Source organism: Salvia splendens, chromosome 12 (genome assembly GCF_004379255.2).
Source record: "Salvia splendens isolate huo1 chromosome 12, SspV2, whole genome shotgun sequence".
NCBI classification, from domain to species: Eukaryota; Viridiplantae; Streptophyta; class Magnoliopsida; order Lamiales; family Lamiaceae; genus Salvia; species Salvia splendens.
Window position 1 is genome coordinate 25,298,791 of NC_056043.1, and position 17,085 is coordinate 25,315,875.

The 17,085-nt window shown below is 38.2% G+C and overlaps 4 protein-coding genes across 6 annotated transcripts; 3 read left to right on the forward strand and 1 right to left on the reverse strand.

The window, feature by feature from the left end:
• Nucleotides 1-1,766: 1,766 nt before the first annotated feature.
• LOC121757768 (MLO protein homolog 1-like) lies at nucleotides 1,767-11,998 on the forward strand. The gene is made up of 15 exons (XM_042153258.1): nucleotides 1,767-1,819; nucleotides 1,962-2,071; nucleotides 2,150-2,189; nucleotides 2,280-2,527; nucleotides 9,517-9,633; nucleotides 9,740-9,800; nucleotides 9,936-10,021; nucleotides 10,118-10,192; nucleotides 10,290-10,378; nucleotides 10,540-10,589; nucleotides 10,675-10,715; nucleotides 11,097-11,270; nucleotides 11,347-11,382; nucleotides 11,466-11,594; nucleotides 11,684-11,998. Exons 1-15 carry the CDS (start codon nucleotides 1,813-1,815, stop codon nucleotides 11,996-11,998), a joined length of 1,578 nt encoding a protein of 525 aa, XP_042009192.1. The 5' UTR covers nucleotides 1,767-1,812.
• Nucleotides 2,516-5,661, forward strand: LOC121759656. Of its 3 annotated transcripts, none has more exons than XM_042155318.1 (5): nucleotides 2,516-2,894; nucleotides 2,992-4,080; nucleotides 4,178-4,403; nucleotides 4,513-4,958; nucleotides 5,101-5,661. In XM_042155318.1, exons 2-5 carry the CDS (start codon nucleotides 3,553-3,555, stop codon nucleotides 5,122-5,124), a joined length of 1,224 nt encoding a protein of 407 aa, XP_042011252.1. In that variant the 5' UTR covers nucleotides 2,516-2,894; nucleotides 2,992-3,552; the 3' UTR covers nucleotides 5,125-5,661. The 3 variants fall into 3 exon arrangements, with proteins under 3 accessions (XP_042011252.1, XP_042011251.1, XP_042011250.1); XM_042155317.1 differs by having other exon boundaries at nucleotides 2,992-3,072; nucleotides 3,533-4,080; nucleotides 4,513-5,661; XM_042155316.1 differs by having other exon boundaries at nucleotides 4,513-5,661.
• Nucleotides 7,263-9,425, reverse strand: LOC121759657. The gene is made up of 4 exons (XM_042155319.1): nucleotides 9,099-9,425; nucleotides 8,692-8,748; nucleotides 8,235-8,587; nucleotides 7,263-8,134 (listed from the first exon to the last, which is right to left on the reverse strand). Exons 2-4 carry the CDS (start codon nucleotides 8,744-8,746, stop codon nucleotides 7,508-7,510), a joined length of 1,035 nt encoding a protein of 344 aa, XP_042011253.1. The 5' UTR covers nucleotides 8,747-8,748; nucleotides 9,099-9,425; the 3' UTR covers nucleotides 7,263-7,507.
• A 1,145-nt stretch (nucleotides 11,999-13,143) lies between the features above and the next one.
• On the forward strand, nucleotides 13,144-16,988 carry LOC121756889 (probable protein phosphatase 2C 27). The gene is made up of 4 exons (XM_042152313.1): nucleotides 13,144-14,248; nucleotides 15,464-15,658; nucleotides 15,943-16,148; nucleotides 16,324-16,988. The coding sequence occupies exons 1-4, from the start codon at nucleotides 14,036-14,038 to the stop codon at nucleotides 16,877-16,879; spliced, it is 1,170 nt and encodes a 389-aa protein (XP_042008247.1). The 5' UTR covers nucleotides 13,144-14,035; the 3' UTR covers nucleotides 16,880-16,988.
• The last annotated feature ends 97 nt before the right edge of the window (nucleotides 16,989-17,085 follow it).

Genomic DNA, 17,085 nt, shown 5'->3' on the forward strand with positions numbered 1-17,085 from the left:
TCTTTATTCTTGCCATATCTTCATCTCTTGCCTTCTTATTCTCCAATTAATTAATTTCCTTATTCCAACTAACATAGTTAACGTTTCATACAATTAATATGTAATTTATGAGTCTTTGACCATCATATTACTCTCAACGTCCCAACCAACCAATGTTGCTGACATGACTTGTTAATCCTACTTAATAAGATAGTGTGCACGCGCTTCTTTTATTTCTTCATGCAACAAATACACCCCTACGCTTCCTTGTCCGCAACTAAGTTGGGAAAACGAGCTTCTATCTCACTGCCCAATTCTCATGTTGAGTTCAATGAATCAGCAGCCATTATCTTGTTTTGACGCTTAGCCATATAGCCTATCTATTTTGAGGATAATAATTAGATTTTTTAGGATGTTTGTGATTTGCTTACTACTCCCTCAGTCTGATGTCACACTTTCCTTTTTTATTTGTCCCACAAAATATGTCACATTTCCTCTTTTGGAAAAAAGTTCCTTCTCACGTCAATTATAAATTTATATTTTCTCTCATCACTCAACACACAAAATAACATCTCCTAAAATCCTGTGTCATCTACCATGGGACGCAGGGAGTATTATTTTTTATGAATTTAGAAGTTGATATAGTATAATATTATGAACTTACATCCAAGTGTGAATTACACAACGATGACTAAATCTGTCTTAAATTAAATGATGCAGGCGATTGGGTGACATTCATTTGATGATGTGGACGATTGTGTGGCATTTTATTGATGATGCGAACTTCAATTTAAGCCCCAATAAGTCAAAATTGAAGCCCTAGATCATAAATTGGAGTCTTAAATCATAAATTGAAGTTCACATATAATCAATTAAATATAATTCAATCGTCTACATCATCAATTAAATGTCAATGCGTCGTCCACATCTTTTAAATTAAATTGCGATGTGTAATTGGCATCCTAATGTAAGTTCAACACCGGGAATCCCTTGTGGTCCTTTATAAATGATCAACATTGTTGTCACCTTCTAAGTACTTCTTCCATCTTGTATATAAATATTGATGTATTGTTGAACAAAGTGTGCAATGAAATATCTCCTCCTCATAATATTTCTCTTGCCATTTATGGAGTCTTTATCTAAAGCTTTCACTAATAACCCTTTAATTTTTTACTCTTGATTTATAAAAACAAATACTATCAAATATTAACCTTGTTGCATATTTATAAAGGACCACATGTTTGAATGGCCAATACATGTTTATCACATCTATTTTTTAGGGAAAAGATTTATTCAATTGAGTTATAAAATAGTACAATCTATCTAATTAAGGGAAAGTCTTAATATAAAGATAGAAGATGTATAAAAATGTTTAATTTACACGTCTCGCGGTTATTGACCGTGAAATCTGTATACTCAATTTACATAGAAAATAATTGATGTATGTTTCATGTTTGTTTGAATTACTGCTATTTTTATGTAAATCACATACAGTACGATTTCCCTAGTATTGCAAATTGCAATCAGTATTTTGTTTTGAATTACTGCTATTTCAGGAATCATCATAAATGTATTAATATAATATAGCACTAATTAAATTTACTTATACAAAGTATATGTTCTGATAAATCTAAGATCATAGCCCTTTATTAAAAAATCGAACAGTACTAAATGTATTATCTAATTGTGATGTTGCAATCAATGCGGACACCAATTAGTAATTTATTTATTGGACATATCTATGTTTCTTGACAAATTTATTTGGACCTTTTATCACTCGGCCGGCCTGCCAACATAGTCTTCTTCTCAAGTCTTGATTTTTCATTTTAAGAAATGAAAAGTGAGTAATGTTCAATTTTTTCCTAACATAGGCAACACAAGAGCGTAAATTACAACCCCATTATTTGACCTAGTCAAATGGAGTATATGATACATTATAATTGTGATTGACCTTACATGGTTTTATTGATCCATGGCTGCAGGCTCCGGAGACCGATCTCTCGAAGAAACCTCCACATGCGTTGCGGTCGTATGTGCAGTGTTTGTTGTTATATCCATCGGTATAGAACACTTGATCGAGTCCTTTGAAAAGGTTGTGTCAATTTTCTTTCTTCTTGTTTGATTTTAATTTTGTTTATCAAGTTACTCATTTCCTACTTTTTTGTGACAGTGGTTTAAGAAGCGAGAGAAGCTTGAAAAGATCAAAGCAGGTTTGGATGATTGGATTTAGACCTAATGATTCTCTATTCTTTTCAATCTCGTATTTTATTTCATTTATTTTTGTGTGTTTGGTTTCCCAGAACTAATGTTGCTCGGGTTTATATCGTTACTTCTGACCGTGGGCACGTCATATGTGGCAAAAATATGTGTGCCTAAAGACCTCGGAAATAAATGGCTCCCGTGCGACAAAGAGGATACAGACGACCACGACAACAACGGCGATGAACGGAAAAATGAGCATAGAAGGTTGCTTTCATATGGTGAAGAGATGGTGTGGCTTAGAGCTTTGGCCTCTGGGACTGATCAGTATGATTATTGTGCCAATAAAGTAATGAGTCGTTTGGTTAGCATGACAAATCATGTTAAATGTTATTATCATGAGTTAACCTGCTGTTTGGTTGCTTTGTTTGATAACATGAGGCCCGATGTCGGCCCGTCAAAGCCCGAACTGTTCATCCAAATAACATGTGTTTCGTATCAGCATTTGAGGCACCGATTATAATCATGCCTCGACTCCCGTGCCCGATACAGCATCAACATTTCCATTTTGCCCTCTATACGTGATTTGAATTTTGGAAACACCTCCTCCAATAATTCATCCCCAAACCTTGTGTGAAACCACTGCAGACACACCCTACAATTGAAGCCAGAGATTGTTACAACACTTGAGGACTCCATACCCCCACGCACAAAAGGTAGGCCAAAATTGTTGTATTATTCCCCTCTATAACAATTTGGATCGGTGTTTGTATATGGTCACAAATGCCGTCTGAATTTTGCGTCCACATCCAGGGGGTCGGCGTTAGGGATCCGATTCGTCCACCGGAATCGGTCGACATAAACATCAGCAAGTTTTCGCCCAAATTTCAGACGGTTAGTTATTGATGCTCCAGTTCATAAACAATCGACTCTTTCCATTTGTGTTTTTATTTTTTACGTGCTTGATTTTCCAGATCTCCTTTTGTGCTTTATTTTTTATGTGCTTGATTTTCCAGATCTCCTCTTGTTCTTTATTTTTAGGTGTTGAGCTTTATTATTGCTAAGAATTTTTAATCTCTATTAGTAGTATATTGGTTTATAGAAATGGAAGACCAGTTTCTCTGCAGAGTAAATAGTTCTCGTTAGTATGCACACAGAGTTTGTATTGACAAGTTGTATCTGTTCATAACTTGAGTTTGCAGCCAAATTTGAGTACGTGTATGTGCATCACATGACTGTGTATTCGTTAGTAAAGTGAGTCTTTACTGAATCTAGAGTTCTCTAAAGGCAATTTTATGTTTTTGTGCCCAATATTCATGAATTTCATTCTGATTTTGTAACATTTCCTTGGTAGTTGTAATTGAATTGCTCGTGATGGCCCGTATTGTTCGTGTACCCCCTTCCGTTAACCTGATGGTGGAAGATATACTTTTTTTGTTGCGTATTCAACAAATCATCATTCTGTACTTATACTTGAAAAGAACAAGGCGTTTTACACGTCGTGTAAGAAATCACCAAGTTAGGTATTCACTAATTGAGCGAATCCCTCCACAAGTGAGGCATATGAACAGGCTCACTGCAGTTAGTGATGTCGACTGTTTTTCGAACCTCCGTATGGATAGGAATGCATTTGGACGATTGTGTATTCTTTTAAGAGACCGTGGTGGACTACGGAATGGTCGATTTGTGTTACTAGAGGAGCAAGTAGCAATTTTCCTAGGCATTTTAGCCCATCATAAGAAAAATAGACCTTCTGGATTTGAATTTCGTCGTTCGGGTGAAACCATTTCTCACTATGTGCATCTTGTACTTAAAGCGGTACTCAAGTTGCATACAATTTTATTGCCTCGGCCTGATCCGGTGACAAACAATTGTGTTGATCCACGATGGCAACACTTCAAGGTAATCTAACTTTAATTTGCACGATTTGCATTCAATTCTTGCAGTTTGTTGGTAGTAATATATTGTTTTCATAATGCTGGTACCGAATTGCAAATAGGGTTGTATTGGCGCTTTGGACGGCACTTACATAAATGTGCTCGTAAGGACCTTAGACAAGCCACGATATCGCACGCGAAAGGGCCAAATCGCGACCAATACTCTTGCTGCGTGTGACCGCAATATGAAGTTCTTATACTTTTTACCCGGGTGGGAGGGATCGGCGGGTGACTCTCGAGTGCTTAGGGATGCTGTCACTAGAGAAGGTGGATTGAGAGTAAACAAAGGTGTAAGAACAGGATACTGTGATTATTTAATCCTTGTAGTATTCATTTTTATCTTTTTCCCATTATTTACACTAGCTAAATACCCCATCGTATGTTGGCACTTTTATAGGAACTTATTATCTATGTGATAATGGATACGCAAACAGTGAAGGATTCCTTACTCCGTATAAAAACGTGCGCTATCATTTGAAGGAATGGGGAGTCGGGACCCAGCGTCCGCAAAATGCACGAGAATTGTTTAATCTAAGGCATACTAGAGCTCGTAACATAATTGAGAGGGCCTTTGCAGTGCTAAAGATGAGATGGGGTATCTTACGGAGTGCTACTTTCTATCCGATTAAGATCCAGATCCGGTTAATCATGGCATGCTTCCTGCTACACAATTTCGTACGGGGTGAGATGCACAATGATCCAATTGAGCAACACGTTGACGGAGATACACAACCTCTGGTCGATGAGGAGATTCATGGTGACCTAGAATTCGTAGATCAAGTAGAGCCAACTTCAGAATGGAACCAAATGCGGGATGACTTGGCTAACTCCATGTGGAGTAATGTGTGTTTTTATGTGACTTTTCCAAATTTAATTTGGTTAATTTTGCCTAGAATTGTCAGATTACATCTGTTATATAAGCAGTATCTTATTGTGAGGTTATTATAAATAATTACATATTTTCTCAATGTTTTTTGTTTTGTAGCGAGCCAATGTCGACGGTAACTGAAGAATTGGACATGATACCCGAGTGTCTTTGCGGCGGTGGCAGGATGAAGTTGTTATGTGCTGGGAAAGCGGCCACACACGCCGGTCGTTACTTTTATAAATGCCCAGCCGATGATAAACATTCCGGGTCTTTCTTGTGGTGCGATGACTACCATTCTCGGATAGGGGATGGCAAGCAACCGACATATGTAAAGAGTCAACTTTATCGGCCTAATAAACATATGAAGTACAGGGAGGAAGCGAAAAATAAAAACATCATCAAGCAGGGTAGTGATTGTGGGGTCTGTGGCCGCTGTCGCGTTGAAGCTCGGGTGAACCTCTTGTTGGCTGGCTTGGGTTTAGTTTTATTATTGGTTGGATTTGTGCTAGGGAAAATGGTGTAGTTTGTTTATGCAAAATGTGCAACAAAGACTCCAACTTATTATGTAGTTTTCTATTCATGAATTATGCTGTTGCTATGACATTTGGTGAATCACCTACATGCACTTATATTTTGAATTAAGTTGTTTGTAATTTGTATATTATGTCTTGGACGAAAAGTGACTTATTGACTAATATTTATGGGGTAGGTGTTGTAGCTTTTATGTTGTAGCTTCTTTTGCGGGATATGCAAACTCACTTCAATGAATCATCTCCAATCCTACAAATGGGGGATTTGATTTGATTCAACTACATCAATAGCCGTATAGAAATGAATGAGGGGTAGATCAGAGTGATGGAGTGTAAGAATTCTGCTCATAAATGAGGAAGAAGAAAGGATTCTATAAATATGAACCTCATTGGTGGAGCAACTACACAGTTATATATTTTCTCTCTTTCAACTTAGATAGCGTCAAATGGCAATGGACTCACCCCTCCAAAGCTCATTTCTTTACCGTGGAACATGGAAGCATGAAATTGACACCATCATTCTGTCCACCATGGCTCGCCTAAAAAAGGACTATGGCTGTGAGGGTTCGGTATTCCCCAGCCACTTTATTTTCGAGGCTCAGTCCGTGGTGGAGTATCATTTTGGGGTGACGTTTGAATGGTGGGAAATTGTGGATCGCCTTCACTTCTTGGAACAGCGCTATAGGACCTTCAAAGAGCTCCTAGGAATCGCAGGTACTTACTGGGATCAACCGAGCAACAAGATCATCGTCTCGGCGAACACGTGGGCAAGCCATCTCCCTGTAAGTTCTATGCGCTATTTGTAGAAAAGTTAACATTATGTGAATATTTTAAGATGATGTATGACCTTGTAATCGATGTAGAGAAACCATCTCTTCGGGGCATACCACAGTAGTGGTGACCCTGCATACAAAGAGTTACGGGAGCTGTTTGCGGTGAATGAAAGCATGCAAGGGATAGAGAGAACGTTGATCGTCCTGTCGGATTCTGTGGAGGCAGCGGGCCATTTGTGTGATGCACCAAAGAAGAATGCACAACCCGTAGAGCCGGGCGAGGTCAACAGTGGGAACCCATTTTCTCTTGCACGACGCAAGCTCATGTTCGATGACGGAGGACCACAAGACCTTGAGTCAACAAACAAGAATGTCACCGGCCGTGTTTTACCTCGAGAGACCCCATCAAGGAGTCCAACACTCACCTATTCGTGTGGATCATCCAAGCCTGTGACTTGGTATAGGATGCCACGGAAGCCCGATATCTAGTCGTGTGCGACTGTGTAGCTTTTTTGTCATTATCACTAATCTCGGCTGTGTTTTGAGTTTACTTGGTCGGCTGGTTAGGAATATTTTAGTAGAATGTCGTAGTAAGCATGGGATTGGTGTTAGGCTCGGTTATCACAGATCTTGATTAGCAAGATCAGCCGGAGCTGTTTCCTTTTGATGCAAATGGAACAATATTAATGGAAGTCCATGTGTTATCATATTTTGATCTATTAAAATCATCTATTTCTCTTTGCTGATGTAGTGCTCGACGCAGAGCTGTAACATCTAGATTCAGTCAATAATTTTATCAAGTCGTGATCATCAATGCATTGATGATTGAATATTTGTATAGTGATATAAATATGATAAAATCTATGAAAATGAGGTTTGTGAAAATGAATGGAAAATGAGGTTGGAGAGTCTACACGAAGAATTGAGGGACGCAGCAGCAATTGAGATATATATAACTTTGATATTGTATAAGTAATTAAGAATTAAGCACACAACATTTCACTTCATCCAATAGATAATATAACATAGTTCTTGACATGCCAAAAAAGGTCAGCTACAAAAAAGCTACGCCAAAAACCACCAACTGACGTTTAAATTACAGAAATGTCTTCATAGTAGATAATATATAAAAACTAGCTTAATTAGGTCCAAAAGAACATAGTTTTTGATTACCCAAATCAACCGGCAAATGTACGTTCCACCCATTGCATGAAGCGACTCCTAATTAAGACCTTCTTTCTCAATGATGCGCCTCACATATCCCGGCTTTGAGGCGTCAGGGAGGCCGGTGAAGATTTCCAGCCTCGAGTTCTCCTTACCGATGATGTCGCAGAGGTCGTAGCGCTGAGACTCTGTCAGCTCCGGGATGTTTCCCAAATGACGGAAGATCTCTTTCCTAGCTTGGCCCAAGTCGATCTCATAACCAATACGAGCGGTCAACTTATCCAAACGTGCATTCGTTTCAGCATGCAAGTTGCTAAGGAGGTTGAGCAAAGCAGAATCATCATCACAGCTCTTGCGTTTACGAGTCATTTTTTTTGGAGCAGGAGCAGGAGGCGCATTAGTGTTTGCAGCCACGTTCTGCCCACTTTGAGCGCTGTTGTCATCAACAACTTCATTTGTGTAGCCGGGTTGGACTTGATCAGACCCTAGAAAGTCTTCAAAGCTTGGGTAGTAATCAGCACTTTCCCCGATAGATGTAAATGCCTCATCCGTGGTATTGTTAGCCACTGCCTCGCCAATACCCTCAGCAGTCCCTCCAGTGGCCCTATCGTTCCCAAATATCATCTTCCAATCATCCCAGAGAGGCCAAGCTTTGTGGCGCATGGTGCGGGCATTGGGATCTTGCTGCAATGGAAAAATGAGTGTGCGGGCGCACAAGTGAAGACATGGCAGATCAACAAATTTTAAACCATGAAAGAGTGAAGAATATACAACTATCACATACCCTCACGATTTGATCCCATTGGTCATCCGAGCAATCAATTTTGAAATCATTGTGTACGTTGAAGCCAACCCCACTACGGTCGAGTATTTTGGACAGCGAGTAGTAGTTCCTTTTCCATGTAGTAATCTTGGATTGAATGTGTGGCGTTGCCTTCAAATCAGTAGTTGGGAACTCATTTTTCAACCATTCCTCTATCTTTTGTGCATATCCACCTCGGAAGCCATTGTCTGACTTCCATCCTGTGGCAACAAGTTCCTTCAAAGCGGAGATTAGTATCAGCTCTTCACGGTCAGACCAAGATCTGCGAGGGCGGTCGCACGGGCGGAAGCTTGAGCGGCGATACTGACTGCGGCCTATAACAGAGAATCAGCATAGAGGCAAATCAAATTTGGTTAATGTCGTTGCCTACTGGATGTGCATAAATTAGGTGAAAACTGAGTGCTCTTAACCCCCAAACCTTGGGTGCATTGGCTGCCACCGGCACTAGGTGCATTAGTCCGTGCCTCAGACATTGCTATGAACAATTAAAAACAGAGACAAGTGTTACATACAATTGCCGGTGTATACGGAGACAAGAAATAATGAAGAAGAGAGCTCCAGATATGACATGAAGATAGAATGAAAACAATAATTTAAACACCCAGGTAATAAAAGTTCAGACAAAGCTTCTCACAGTGAAATCGATTTAGCAGACAAGCAAAAGCGACATACACATCAGGTAATAAAAGTTCAGAGCTTCATGATTAAAACAGAATACAGGGGCCATCAAGAAAACTAATACTCAACATTATATCAAAAGAAGCTTAGATCTAGGAGCTCTCGGCACATCAACGGGTAACTGGGAACGAAGTATGTTAGTCTAACCTGGGAAGCTGAAATCTCGAAACCGTCGACGACCTTAAGCTGCCGCCGTCGTGTGGAAAGTTACTCTCAGGAGGAAATCAACCGCGAATGAGGACAACCCAAAGGGAGGCGATGTAATCCCAAAATAAGTGGAAAATCTTAGGGGCAAAAGGGTCAGCACAAGACCAATATCTACATGCTCAAAGTTAACCAAACAATGGGATGGGATTGTTATTCATGATTGAATAGGTGAACCAAACAACTGGATTATCAAGACTCAAGTGCAGATCATGATTATAAACCACATTTGGGCCCAAATATATTAACAACCCGTCATGATAACCAAACGGACCCTAAGGGACGTAACTATACAATTTTTTTATGTTTGAAAGCAAAAAAATAGTACTATTAATTTAATTATTTTGTTGAATTAAAATAGGGGAAAGTGTCGTTGATATCGTATTCTGGGATTCACCAATTGCACATCTTCGTATTTGTGCTGGCAGTTATGCATGTTCTTTATAGTGTAATTCTCATGGTATTAGGCCATGCCAAAGTAAGTTCTTGACTTCTTTCATCATATTTTTTTATATAATATTTCCTTCGAATAAAATAGTAGTAATAAACAAAATGTTAATTGATGATACTTTTGTTTATCACAGATGAAGAAGTGGAAGAAGTGGGAACTGGAGACATCGTCTACGGACTACCAATTTAACAACGGTAATTTTTTTAAATTGGGGGTTAAATTGGACAAAAATATGAAGTATAATTGTTTGTATCATTATCATGATGATTATAAAATTATTGATTTAACTAAAAAATGATTGTGATTAAGGTTTAATTGAATTTGATCAGATCCTGATAGATTTAGGTTTGCTCGTCAAACCTCATTCGTCAGACGTCATTCAGGAATCTACAACACTCCCATTATCAAATGGATTGTAAGATTAATTGTTATTATTATGGTTGTGAAAAGTTGTATCATGAATTAATTACTTATGTGCTTTTATTTTAATACTATATATATTATGTAACAGGTAGCATTTTTCAGGCAATTTTCTGGATCAATATCAAAAGTTGACTACATGACCATTCGCAATGGATTTATTACCGTAAGTTTCCATCCTAATTATTATAAATTATCAATACTCATTGTCTTATTAATTAGAGTTAGTATGTAACAAGTGCTATATCAAATAATATTGGCAGGCCCATTTTGCACCGAATACCAAATTTGACTTCCACAAATATATAAAAAGATCAATGGAAGACGATTATAAATCGGTCTTGGGTATAAGGTTGGTATAGTATATGTATTGTAATTTAATTTCGAATTCAAGTATTTTTATGATTCCAAGTACTACTAAATTTGAAGAATATAATTTTAATTTCACACTCTTAATTTTGTGTATTAATCAGATCCTAAAATAGTTTTTGTTTACATGTATTAATTATGCAGCATTCCCTTATGGTTCTTTGCAATTATGTTTTTATTCTTCAACGTCTATAGTAAGTCTTCTTATCATATATACAAATTTCATTTGTGCATGGTTCTATGCAATTAGATTTTTACCTTGAATAATTTATTGTGCAGGATGGCATACATTGGCTTGGATTTCCTTAATTCCACTCATAGTAAGTTGTCTTTATATATTCTGTCAAAATAGTAAGTCGATAATAGGTTTTCCCCTACTTGCTAAATGCTTATAATAAACTTCCATATATATTAGCCCCTTAATTATTAATGTTACATTGATATTATCTCCTGGTGCCCCCACACAAGGAGTCAGGGTGTGTTTGAGATAACCAGGCCAAGATGTTGGATCCTTTTTCTAGATGGATAAACAAAGAGATCTTTAATTTCAAACATTATGTACTATATATGCATGTTAGGATCGTTTTGTTGGTAGTGTGTGATTTCATTCTTGCATGTGTTTTCGTTTTTATTATATGTATTTCTGAAGCTAAAAAAAAGGGAATGAGTGCGAAAAATATATGTAAGAGATTGTGTTTCAGATAATTTTATTAGTTGGGACGAAACTTGAATTGGTGATAGTGGAGATGGCTCAACAAATCCAAGATCGAACAACTGTAGTGAGAGGAGCTCCACTTGTGGAGCCAAGTAACAACTTCTTTTGGTTTAATCGCCCACAGTGGATACTCTTTCTCATACACTTTACCTTATTTAAGGTAAATAATCAATCTCATCACAAATATATACAAACTGTCCAATTTTACTTTTAACTAATTATTTTGGTGTTTGCAGAATGCATATCAAATGGCCTACTTCTTATGGAAGTGGGTACGTAATCGAATTGTAACAGCTTTGATTTTAGTGAAGTTGGTCTAAATACAAATTACTAATTATTAACATTTGTATGGCAGTACGAATTTGGAATTACGACGTGCTTCCACGAGGCCATTTTTGTAATTTTGATTAGAGTTTTCTTAGGGTTAGGGCTTCAAATAGTGAGCAGCTACATCACATTCCCACTCTACACCTTGGTCACACAGGTATATATAGTGATACTATACTACTTTCATTAATGAACCATACAAGTATATAGGATCAATAGTTTGATGATGAGTTATTTGATGATCAGATGGGATCAAACATGAAGACGTCGATATTCGAAGAGCAAACATCAAAGGCTCTGAAGAAATGGCACCAAGCCGCGAAGCAACGAAACAAACAACGGAAAGATAATGCTTCTGTCACCATGAGTGGGAATTCTACCCCTGTTCATGGCTCATCGCCAATTCATCTGCTACACAACTATAAAATTAGGTCTAATGCACCCGACGAGGTTTCTGACACTGAGCTCTCCGAAATCGACACTTCCAAACACACCACTCTCCCACCTCCGCAATCTCATAATATCGATTTTTCATTTGGCAATTCATCTCAACATAATTGACTCTTCGTGACCTATTATATTTCCAAAATGGATTTACATAGAATCTTCTCATGTTTTCAATTTAGTGAAACTTGGGAGTTTTAAACTTCAATTATTATATAGTACTAGTACGTAGTTATGTTGTATTCAGGTGGGGTGGGATTTATTTGATTTTTTTAGTCGAATATCTAGCAAGTTTTTTGTAATATAGTTGAAAGAAAATTATGACGACCTTCATTATTATTTGAAGGAGAATAATTTGAAAGGAAAAAGAATGGAAAAGTGATTGAATGAGACTCAAATAAATTGGCGATGATAATATAAAGCTGTGTATATTTTATATTTATAGTAGTCATAATCGAATATTTTAAAAAATCATGTATCATATTTTTAGAATAAGCAACCAGAATAATAATTTGAATCAAAATATTATGAAACTATGGTAATTAAATGATTTTTAATTTTTTTGTAATAAATGTTAATCGCAATGTATTATTCAACAAGATTTTATACTATACTACAAAATTACGAACGAGACATAACGTGATACTAATATTATTGGAAATATTATCTCATCCACTAAACTTGAATATATTCGACTTGGAACCGTGATTGTTTTTTATTTTCTACAATCACTGGTTTGCCTGTCCGAGCTGCAGGCTTTGAATCCCGACAGCTATTTCTGACAAGGGAGCACTTCAAAAATAACATATTTTGAGTTTACATCATCCATCCAACCACATGCTGTCACGTGACATATATAAGCAACAAAACAACGTTATTAAACAACAAACTTAGTGGATGACTTAGATGAGCCGATTGCATAAAAGATAGTTTATGTTGCATTAAATGCAATTTATTTTGCATTTTAGTCTATAATGCAAAATAAATTGCATTTAATGCAACATAAACTATCTTTTATGCAATCGGCTCATCTAAGTCATCCATTAAATTTGTTGCTTAATAACATTGTTTTGTTGCTTATATATACCACATGACAGCATTTAGTTGGAATGATGTTATGATTCTAATTTGAATTATGTTTGAAGTACACCCTCGATCTATATTCCTAAATTAGTTTAATCTAAAAAGATACACCTGCCCTTGCTGAAACACAAAACAAAGCAAAAATACATAATTTCTAGAAAGTGACGATAAAGAAGGAAAACAGATTTTCATTGCCAAAAAGCCAACTCAGCCAATCAAACACAGACGCGTGTCAACAAACGGCAAATGTCCTTAACGGCCGTCGACAGGCCGCCCTTCCCGACACCGCAAAAGACCACAAACGCTCCACCGAATTGCAGCCGTTAAAATTTTACCCGCGAACTTAATCCAACGGCGAGGAAGCATTTGCAGTTGGCCATCCAAACAATCAGCGCACAAACGACCGCGGCGCCCCACGTGTCGGTAAAGAACACCTTTTTTTACCTGCGATAATTCGTGGGCTTTTCATTTTCTTGGCGAAATTATAAACAAATTCAACCCCGAGTTTCGCTGCTCTTTTTTAGGGTCTCAATTACGTACAAGGGATATTTCTGCATTTTGTTGTTGTATTGATAAAAGGATTTGGAATAGCATTTGAGGCTTTGAATCTGAGCAAAGATTCTATCTTTTCATTTGATGCCCAAAAAGTTGAATTTTTATGCTGTATTTAGGTTTGTATGCGAAACAGATTTTTGATCCGTTTATAGACGGTGGCGTTTTGGTGCAGCTTTAACCACGGATTTAGATCTGAGATTAGGCTAATTGTGATACTTTTGAGTTGATTGACGTTTTATGTTGTTCAAGGTGTAGAAGGATTGAGGGATTTTTTGGGGGAATAGACAGTGCTCCAAGCTCTGGTGGAAAAGAAGAGAAAAAAGGAATTGGTGAAAAAGGGTCTTGGTTTATCTAAAGGAGAGCTTTCTTCTAGTGATTTTATTGGGGTTGGGTGATTCTGATCCAGGGCTGTTTTTTCTCTTCTTGGGAATTTCTTTAGCTGCTTCTCTGACAGGTAGAAATTAGTTGGTTGTTTCTCTTGTTGAAGAAATTTAGATTGATGATATGTGAAGGAGAATGGCTGCGGGTGCTGAGTTAACACATCCATTTACTATTGTAGAAAGCGATTTTAGTAATGATAATAGCGGTGAGGTTTCTGAGGTAAAAGATGTAATAGTATCAGATAACTCTGAAGAACTGCCGCAGACAGTGAATGGTAAACCGCCGTGGCATTTGTCAGTTGTGCGGCACTCTCTCGGAGCTGATGCTCTCATGCCGCCTTCGGAGTTGGTGAGTGGATTTGTGCTTTGTGTAACAATGTTCTAGTCCTTTTATTTTATCGAGTCTTGCATTGCTCGTGAACAAGTATGGTTTGCTTTTTGAAAGCATGGTGTTAACTACTTTCGTAAGTGATTGATAATAATGTATAGCATGTAGCTTTAGGTTGATGTTGAACTGTTAGATTAACTGTGTTAGTTACTGCTCAAGGTTCCATGGTTAAAGGCATGATACTTGAGCAACTTCGATGTTACCCTAGAACGAAGATAGAGAATTCTGTATCTTACATGGTGTACTAGCAATACATTTGATGATCTAGGCAGTCGTGTTCCCTTGTGTCTACACTTGTTAGAGGCCAAAGGTGCTCTGCCTACAATGGTTCGTCTACAATTCTGAAATTGGGTCATTGTCCGTAGGGATGGGATCGAACTACCCATGATACTTGATGTATCTGGATTTTAGTATTTATCTGGGAACTTCTTAGTCTTCTATGTTCTGATCACGGACTCCATGATACTTATTATAGTTTCTTTTTTATTCTCAGTTAGAAGTTTAGGCTTCTTTAGATATTGGTTGGCTGGAGTTGAGAATTTTGAATAGGGAGAATTGACAGTGGAAAAATTGTGCAGTAGTTAAATTAGTTTTTGTCGCAGAATCGGGGGGGGGGGGGGGGGGGGGGGAGTGCATTGTCTGTCCATAGCAGATCATGTTTGTAATAGTTGTTTGGAGAAATATTATTGTGAGTAAGAAGCAACTGCTGTCTAAAGGTGTTGCTGAAAATTTTTAGATGTCAAATCATTTCCCAAAATTGAGATGTAAAAGTCTATGCCTTGAGCTTCTGGATTGCTTTCAGCTGATGCTTCTACAATTCCTTTATGACTCTCTACTGAGATCTTGTACCGAACCTGGCATTCTCCTTTCCCCTCACCTGCACATAACAAAAATCAGACTCTCTAGAGCTACTCAGAAGAGAGGTCTGTGTTTGTCGTAGAAGGGCAAATTTTATTCAACTATAATCCTGATTGTTTAAGTCGTCTTTTTAATTTTTTTTATTCATAAGTATATGCTATGTTAACCTTGTAAAGAATGGCCGAGATAGTTCGTGCCAAAAAAGTTTCCTTGGGGCTTGTGCTACCTTTTAGGCTGTTACTACTATTTAAGCTTCATTGGCACTAACTATCTAACAAATTAGCAAAGATGTTAATTCATACTTGTTGTATTTTCAAGGATTCTTGTCATGGAGTGACTGGAGTCAAGTCCCCTACAGATCTAATATCTAGCTATACACCGATTTTTCGGTCTGGAAGCTGTGCTGAGAAAGGTCCTAAGCCATACATGGAGGACGAACATATCTGTGTAGACGACTTACCCCAATATCTAAGTGATGTCTCTGGTTTCTCTTCAAGTGCAGCTTTCTATGGGGTATGTGTGGTTCTATTAATTAATTAATTTGTGTGAAAGCTCTGTTTACATTCAAAGATGAAGTTCTTACAGATTTTGAGTATGGCCATAAAAGTGCTTTACACAGAAAGTGCCACCCTTTAATTAGGTTTTACATTTTGATAAGCATATAATGTGAATCATCCAAATCAATCAGAAAGTAGTTGACAGTACGAGTGAATCCTTGATTCTTCGCCTTTGAAGCTCTCATCTTTTCACCGTTAACCCAAATTCTGCATTTACTGATCGACGCTATACTTTGACAGGTGTTTGATGGCCATGGAGGCACAGATGCCTCGTCGTTTGTCAAGACCAATATTCTCAATTTTATAGTCAAGAGCTCCTGTTTTCCAGCTTGCATGGAGAAAGCAATCAAGAGTGCATTTCTTAAAGCTGATTACGCGTTTGCAGATGATAGTTCCCTCGACATATCATCTGGCACCACGGCCTTGACTGCCTTCATATCTGGAAGGTATCATAGCTTTTGAAACAATTTCTTTTTGGGGCAAAAACTTATCTGCATTCGATTAGGATTCGCCAATCCCCAATTATACCGGATGTACTGTGCATCTGAATGCACCAGAGTGCGCCTTTTTTTTCTTTTGGTTGATTGGCGATACGCAGACTTATTTGGGGGTGGCATGCAGAAAATTGATTGTCGCAAATGCTGGAGACTGTCGAGCCGTCCTGGGGAAGCGAGGTAAAGCAATCGAGATGTCTAAAGATCACAAGCCAAATTATGCTTCTGAGAGGCAAAGAATCGAGAAACTAGGAGGAGCCATCTATGACGGTTACCTCAACGGGCAGCTCTCCGTGTCACGGGCGCTGGGAGATTGGCACATGAAGGGGCCAAAAGGGTGCAGCTGCCCTCTGAGCGCCGAGCCTGAGTTGCAGGAGACATGGCTGACGGAGGAGGACGAGTTCTTGATCATGGCCTGCGACGGCCTCTGGGACGTGATGAGCAGCCAATGTGCAGTCACAATGGCTAGGAAAGAGTTGATGCTTCACAACGACCCTCAACGATGCTCGAGAGAAGTGGTTAGGGAGGCGCTGAAACGCAACACGTGTGATAATCTGACGGTGGTGGTCGTCTGCTTCTCGCAGGATCCTCCGCCCCGGATTGAGATTGTCCCGGGCCGAGTTCGGCGGAGCATATCGGCAGAAGGGCTGAATCTTCTCAAAGGCGTGTTGGAAGGTAACTAGATAGACATGTATGTCATTTCTTGATAATTCACCTTTTGTATATGTGACTCTACTGTTTGTCGTGTATATCATATTATTCTTATTTCACCATTATTATCTTTAACGTTCATTCTCATCTAGTATTTTATTCTAGTAGTGTTTTGCTCTTGGTGTTGAACTCAACAACTGTACAAATGATCAATATGCGATATCAACTTGGTTCGACA

Excerpts from the sequence above, each read along its gene's own strand:
- LOC121757768 (XM_042153258.1), top strand. Across the intron at positions 2,072-2,149 it reads TGATCGAGTCCTTTGAAAAG|TGGTTTAAGAAGCGAGAGAA; the intron begins GTTGTGTCAATT and ends TTTTTGTGACAG. Across the intron at positions 10,379-10,539 it reads AAATCGGTCTTGGGTATAAG|CATTCCCTTATGGTTCTTTG; the intron begins GTTGGTATAGTA and ends TTAATTATGCAG.
- LOC121756889 (XM_042152313.1), top strand. The coding sequence starts at position 14,036 with ATGGCTGCGGGTGCTGAGTTAACACATCCATTTACTATTGTAGAAAGC. Across the intron at positions 14,249-15,463 it reads TCATGCCGCCTTCGGAGTTG|GATTCTTGTCATGGAGTGAC; the intron begins GTGAGTGGATTT and ends TGTATTTTCAAG. Across the intron at positions 15,659-15,942 it reads CAAGTGCAGCTTTCTATGGG|GTGTTTGATGGCCATGGAGG; the intron begins GTATGTGTGGTT and ends ATACTTTGACAG.
- LOC121759657 (XM_042155319.1), bottom strand. The coding sequence starts at position 8,746 with ATGTCTGAGGCACGGACTAATGCACCTAGTGCCGGTGGCAGCCAATGC. Across the intron at positions 8,588-8,691 it reads TGGCAGCCAATGCACCCAAG|GCCGCAGTCAGTATCGCCGC; the intron begins GTTTGGGGGTTA and ends TCTCTGTTATAG. Across the intron at positions 8,135-8,234 it reads AATGGGATCAAATCGTGAGG|CAAGATCCCAATGCCCGCAC; the intron begins GTATGTGATAGT and ends TTTCCATTGCAG.
- LOC121759656 (XM_042155316.1), top strand. The coding sequence starts at position 3,553 with ATGGCCCGTATTGTTCGTGTACCCCCTTCCGTTAACCTGATGGTGGAA. Across the intron at positions 4,081-4,177 it reads CACGATGGCAACACTTCAAG|GGTTGTATTGGCGCTTTGGA; the intron begins GTAATCTAACTT and ends AATTGCAAATAG. Across the intron at positions 4,404-4,512 it reads TGGATTGAGAGTAAACAAAG|GAACTTATTATCTATGTGAT; the intron begins GTGTAAGAACAG and ends GCACTTTTATAG.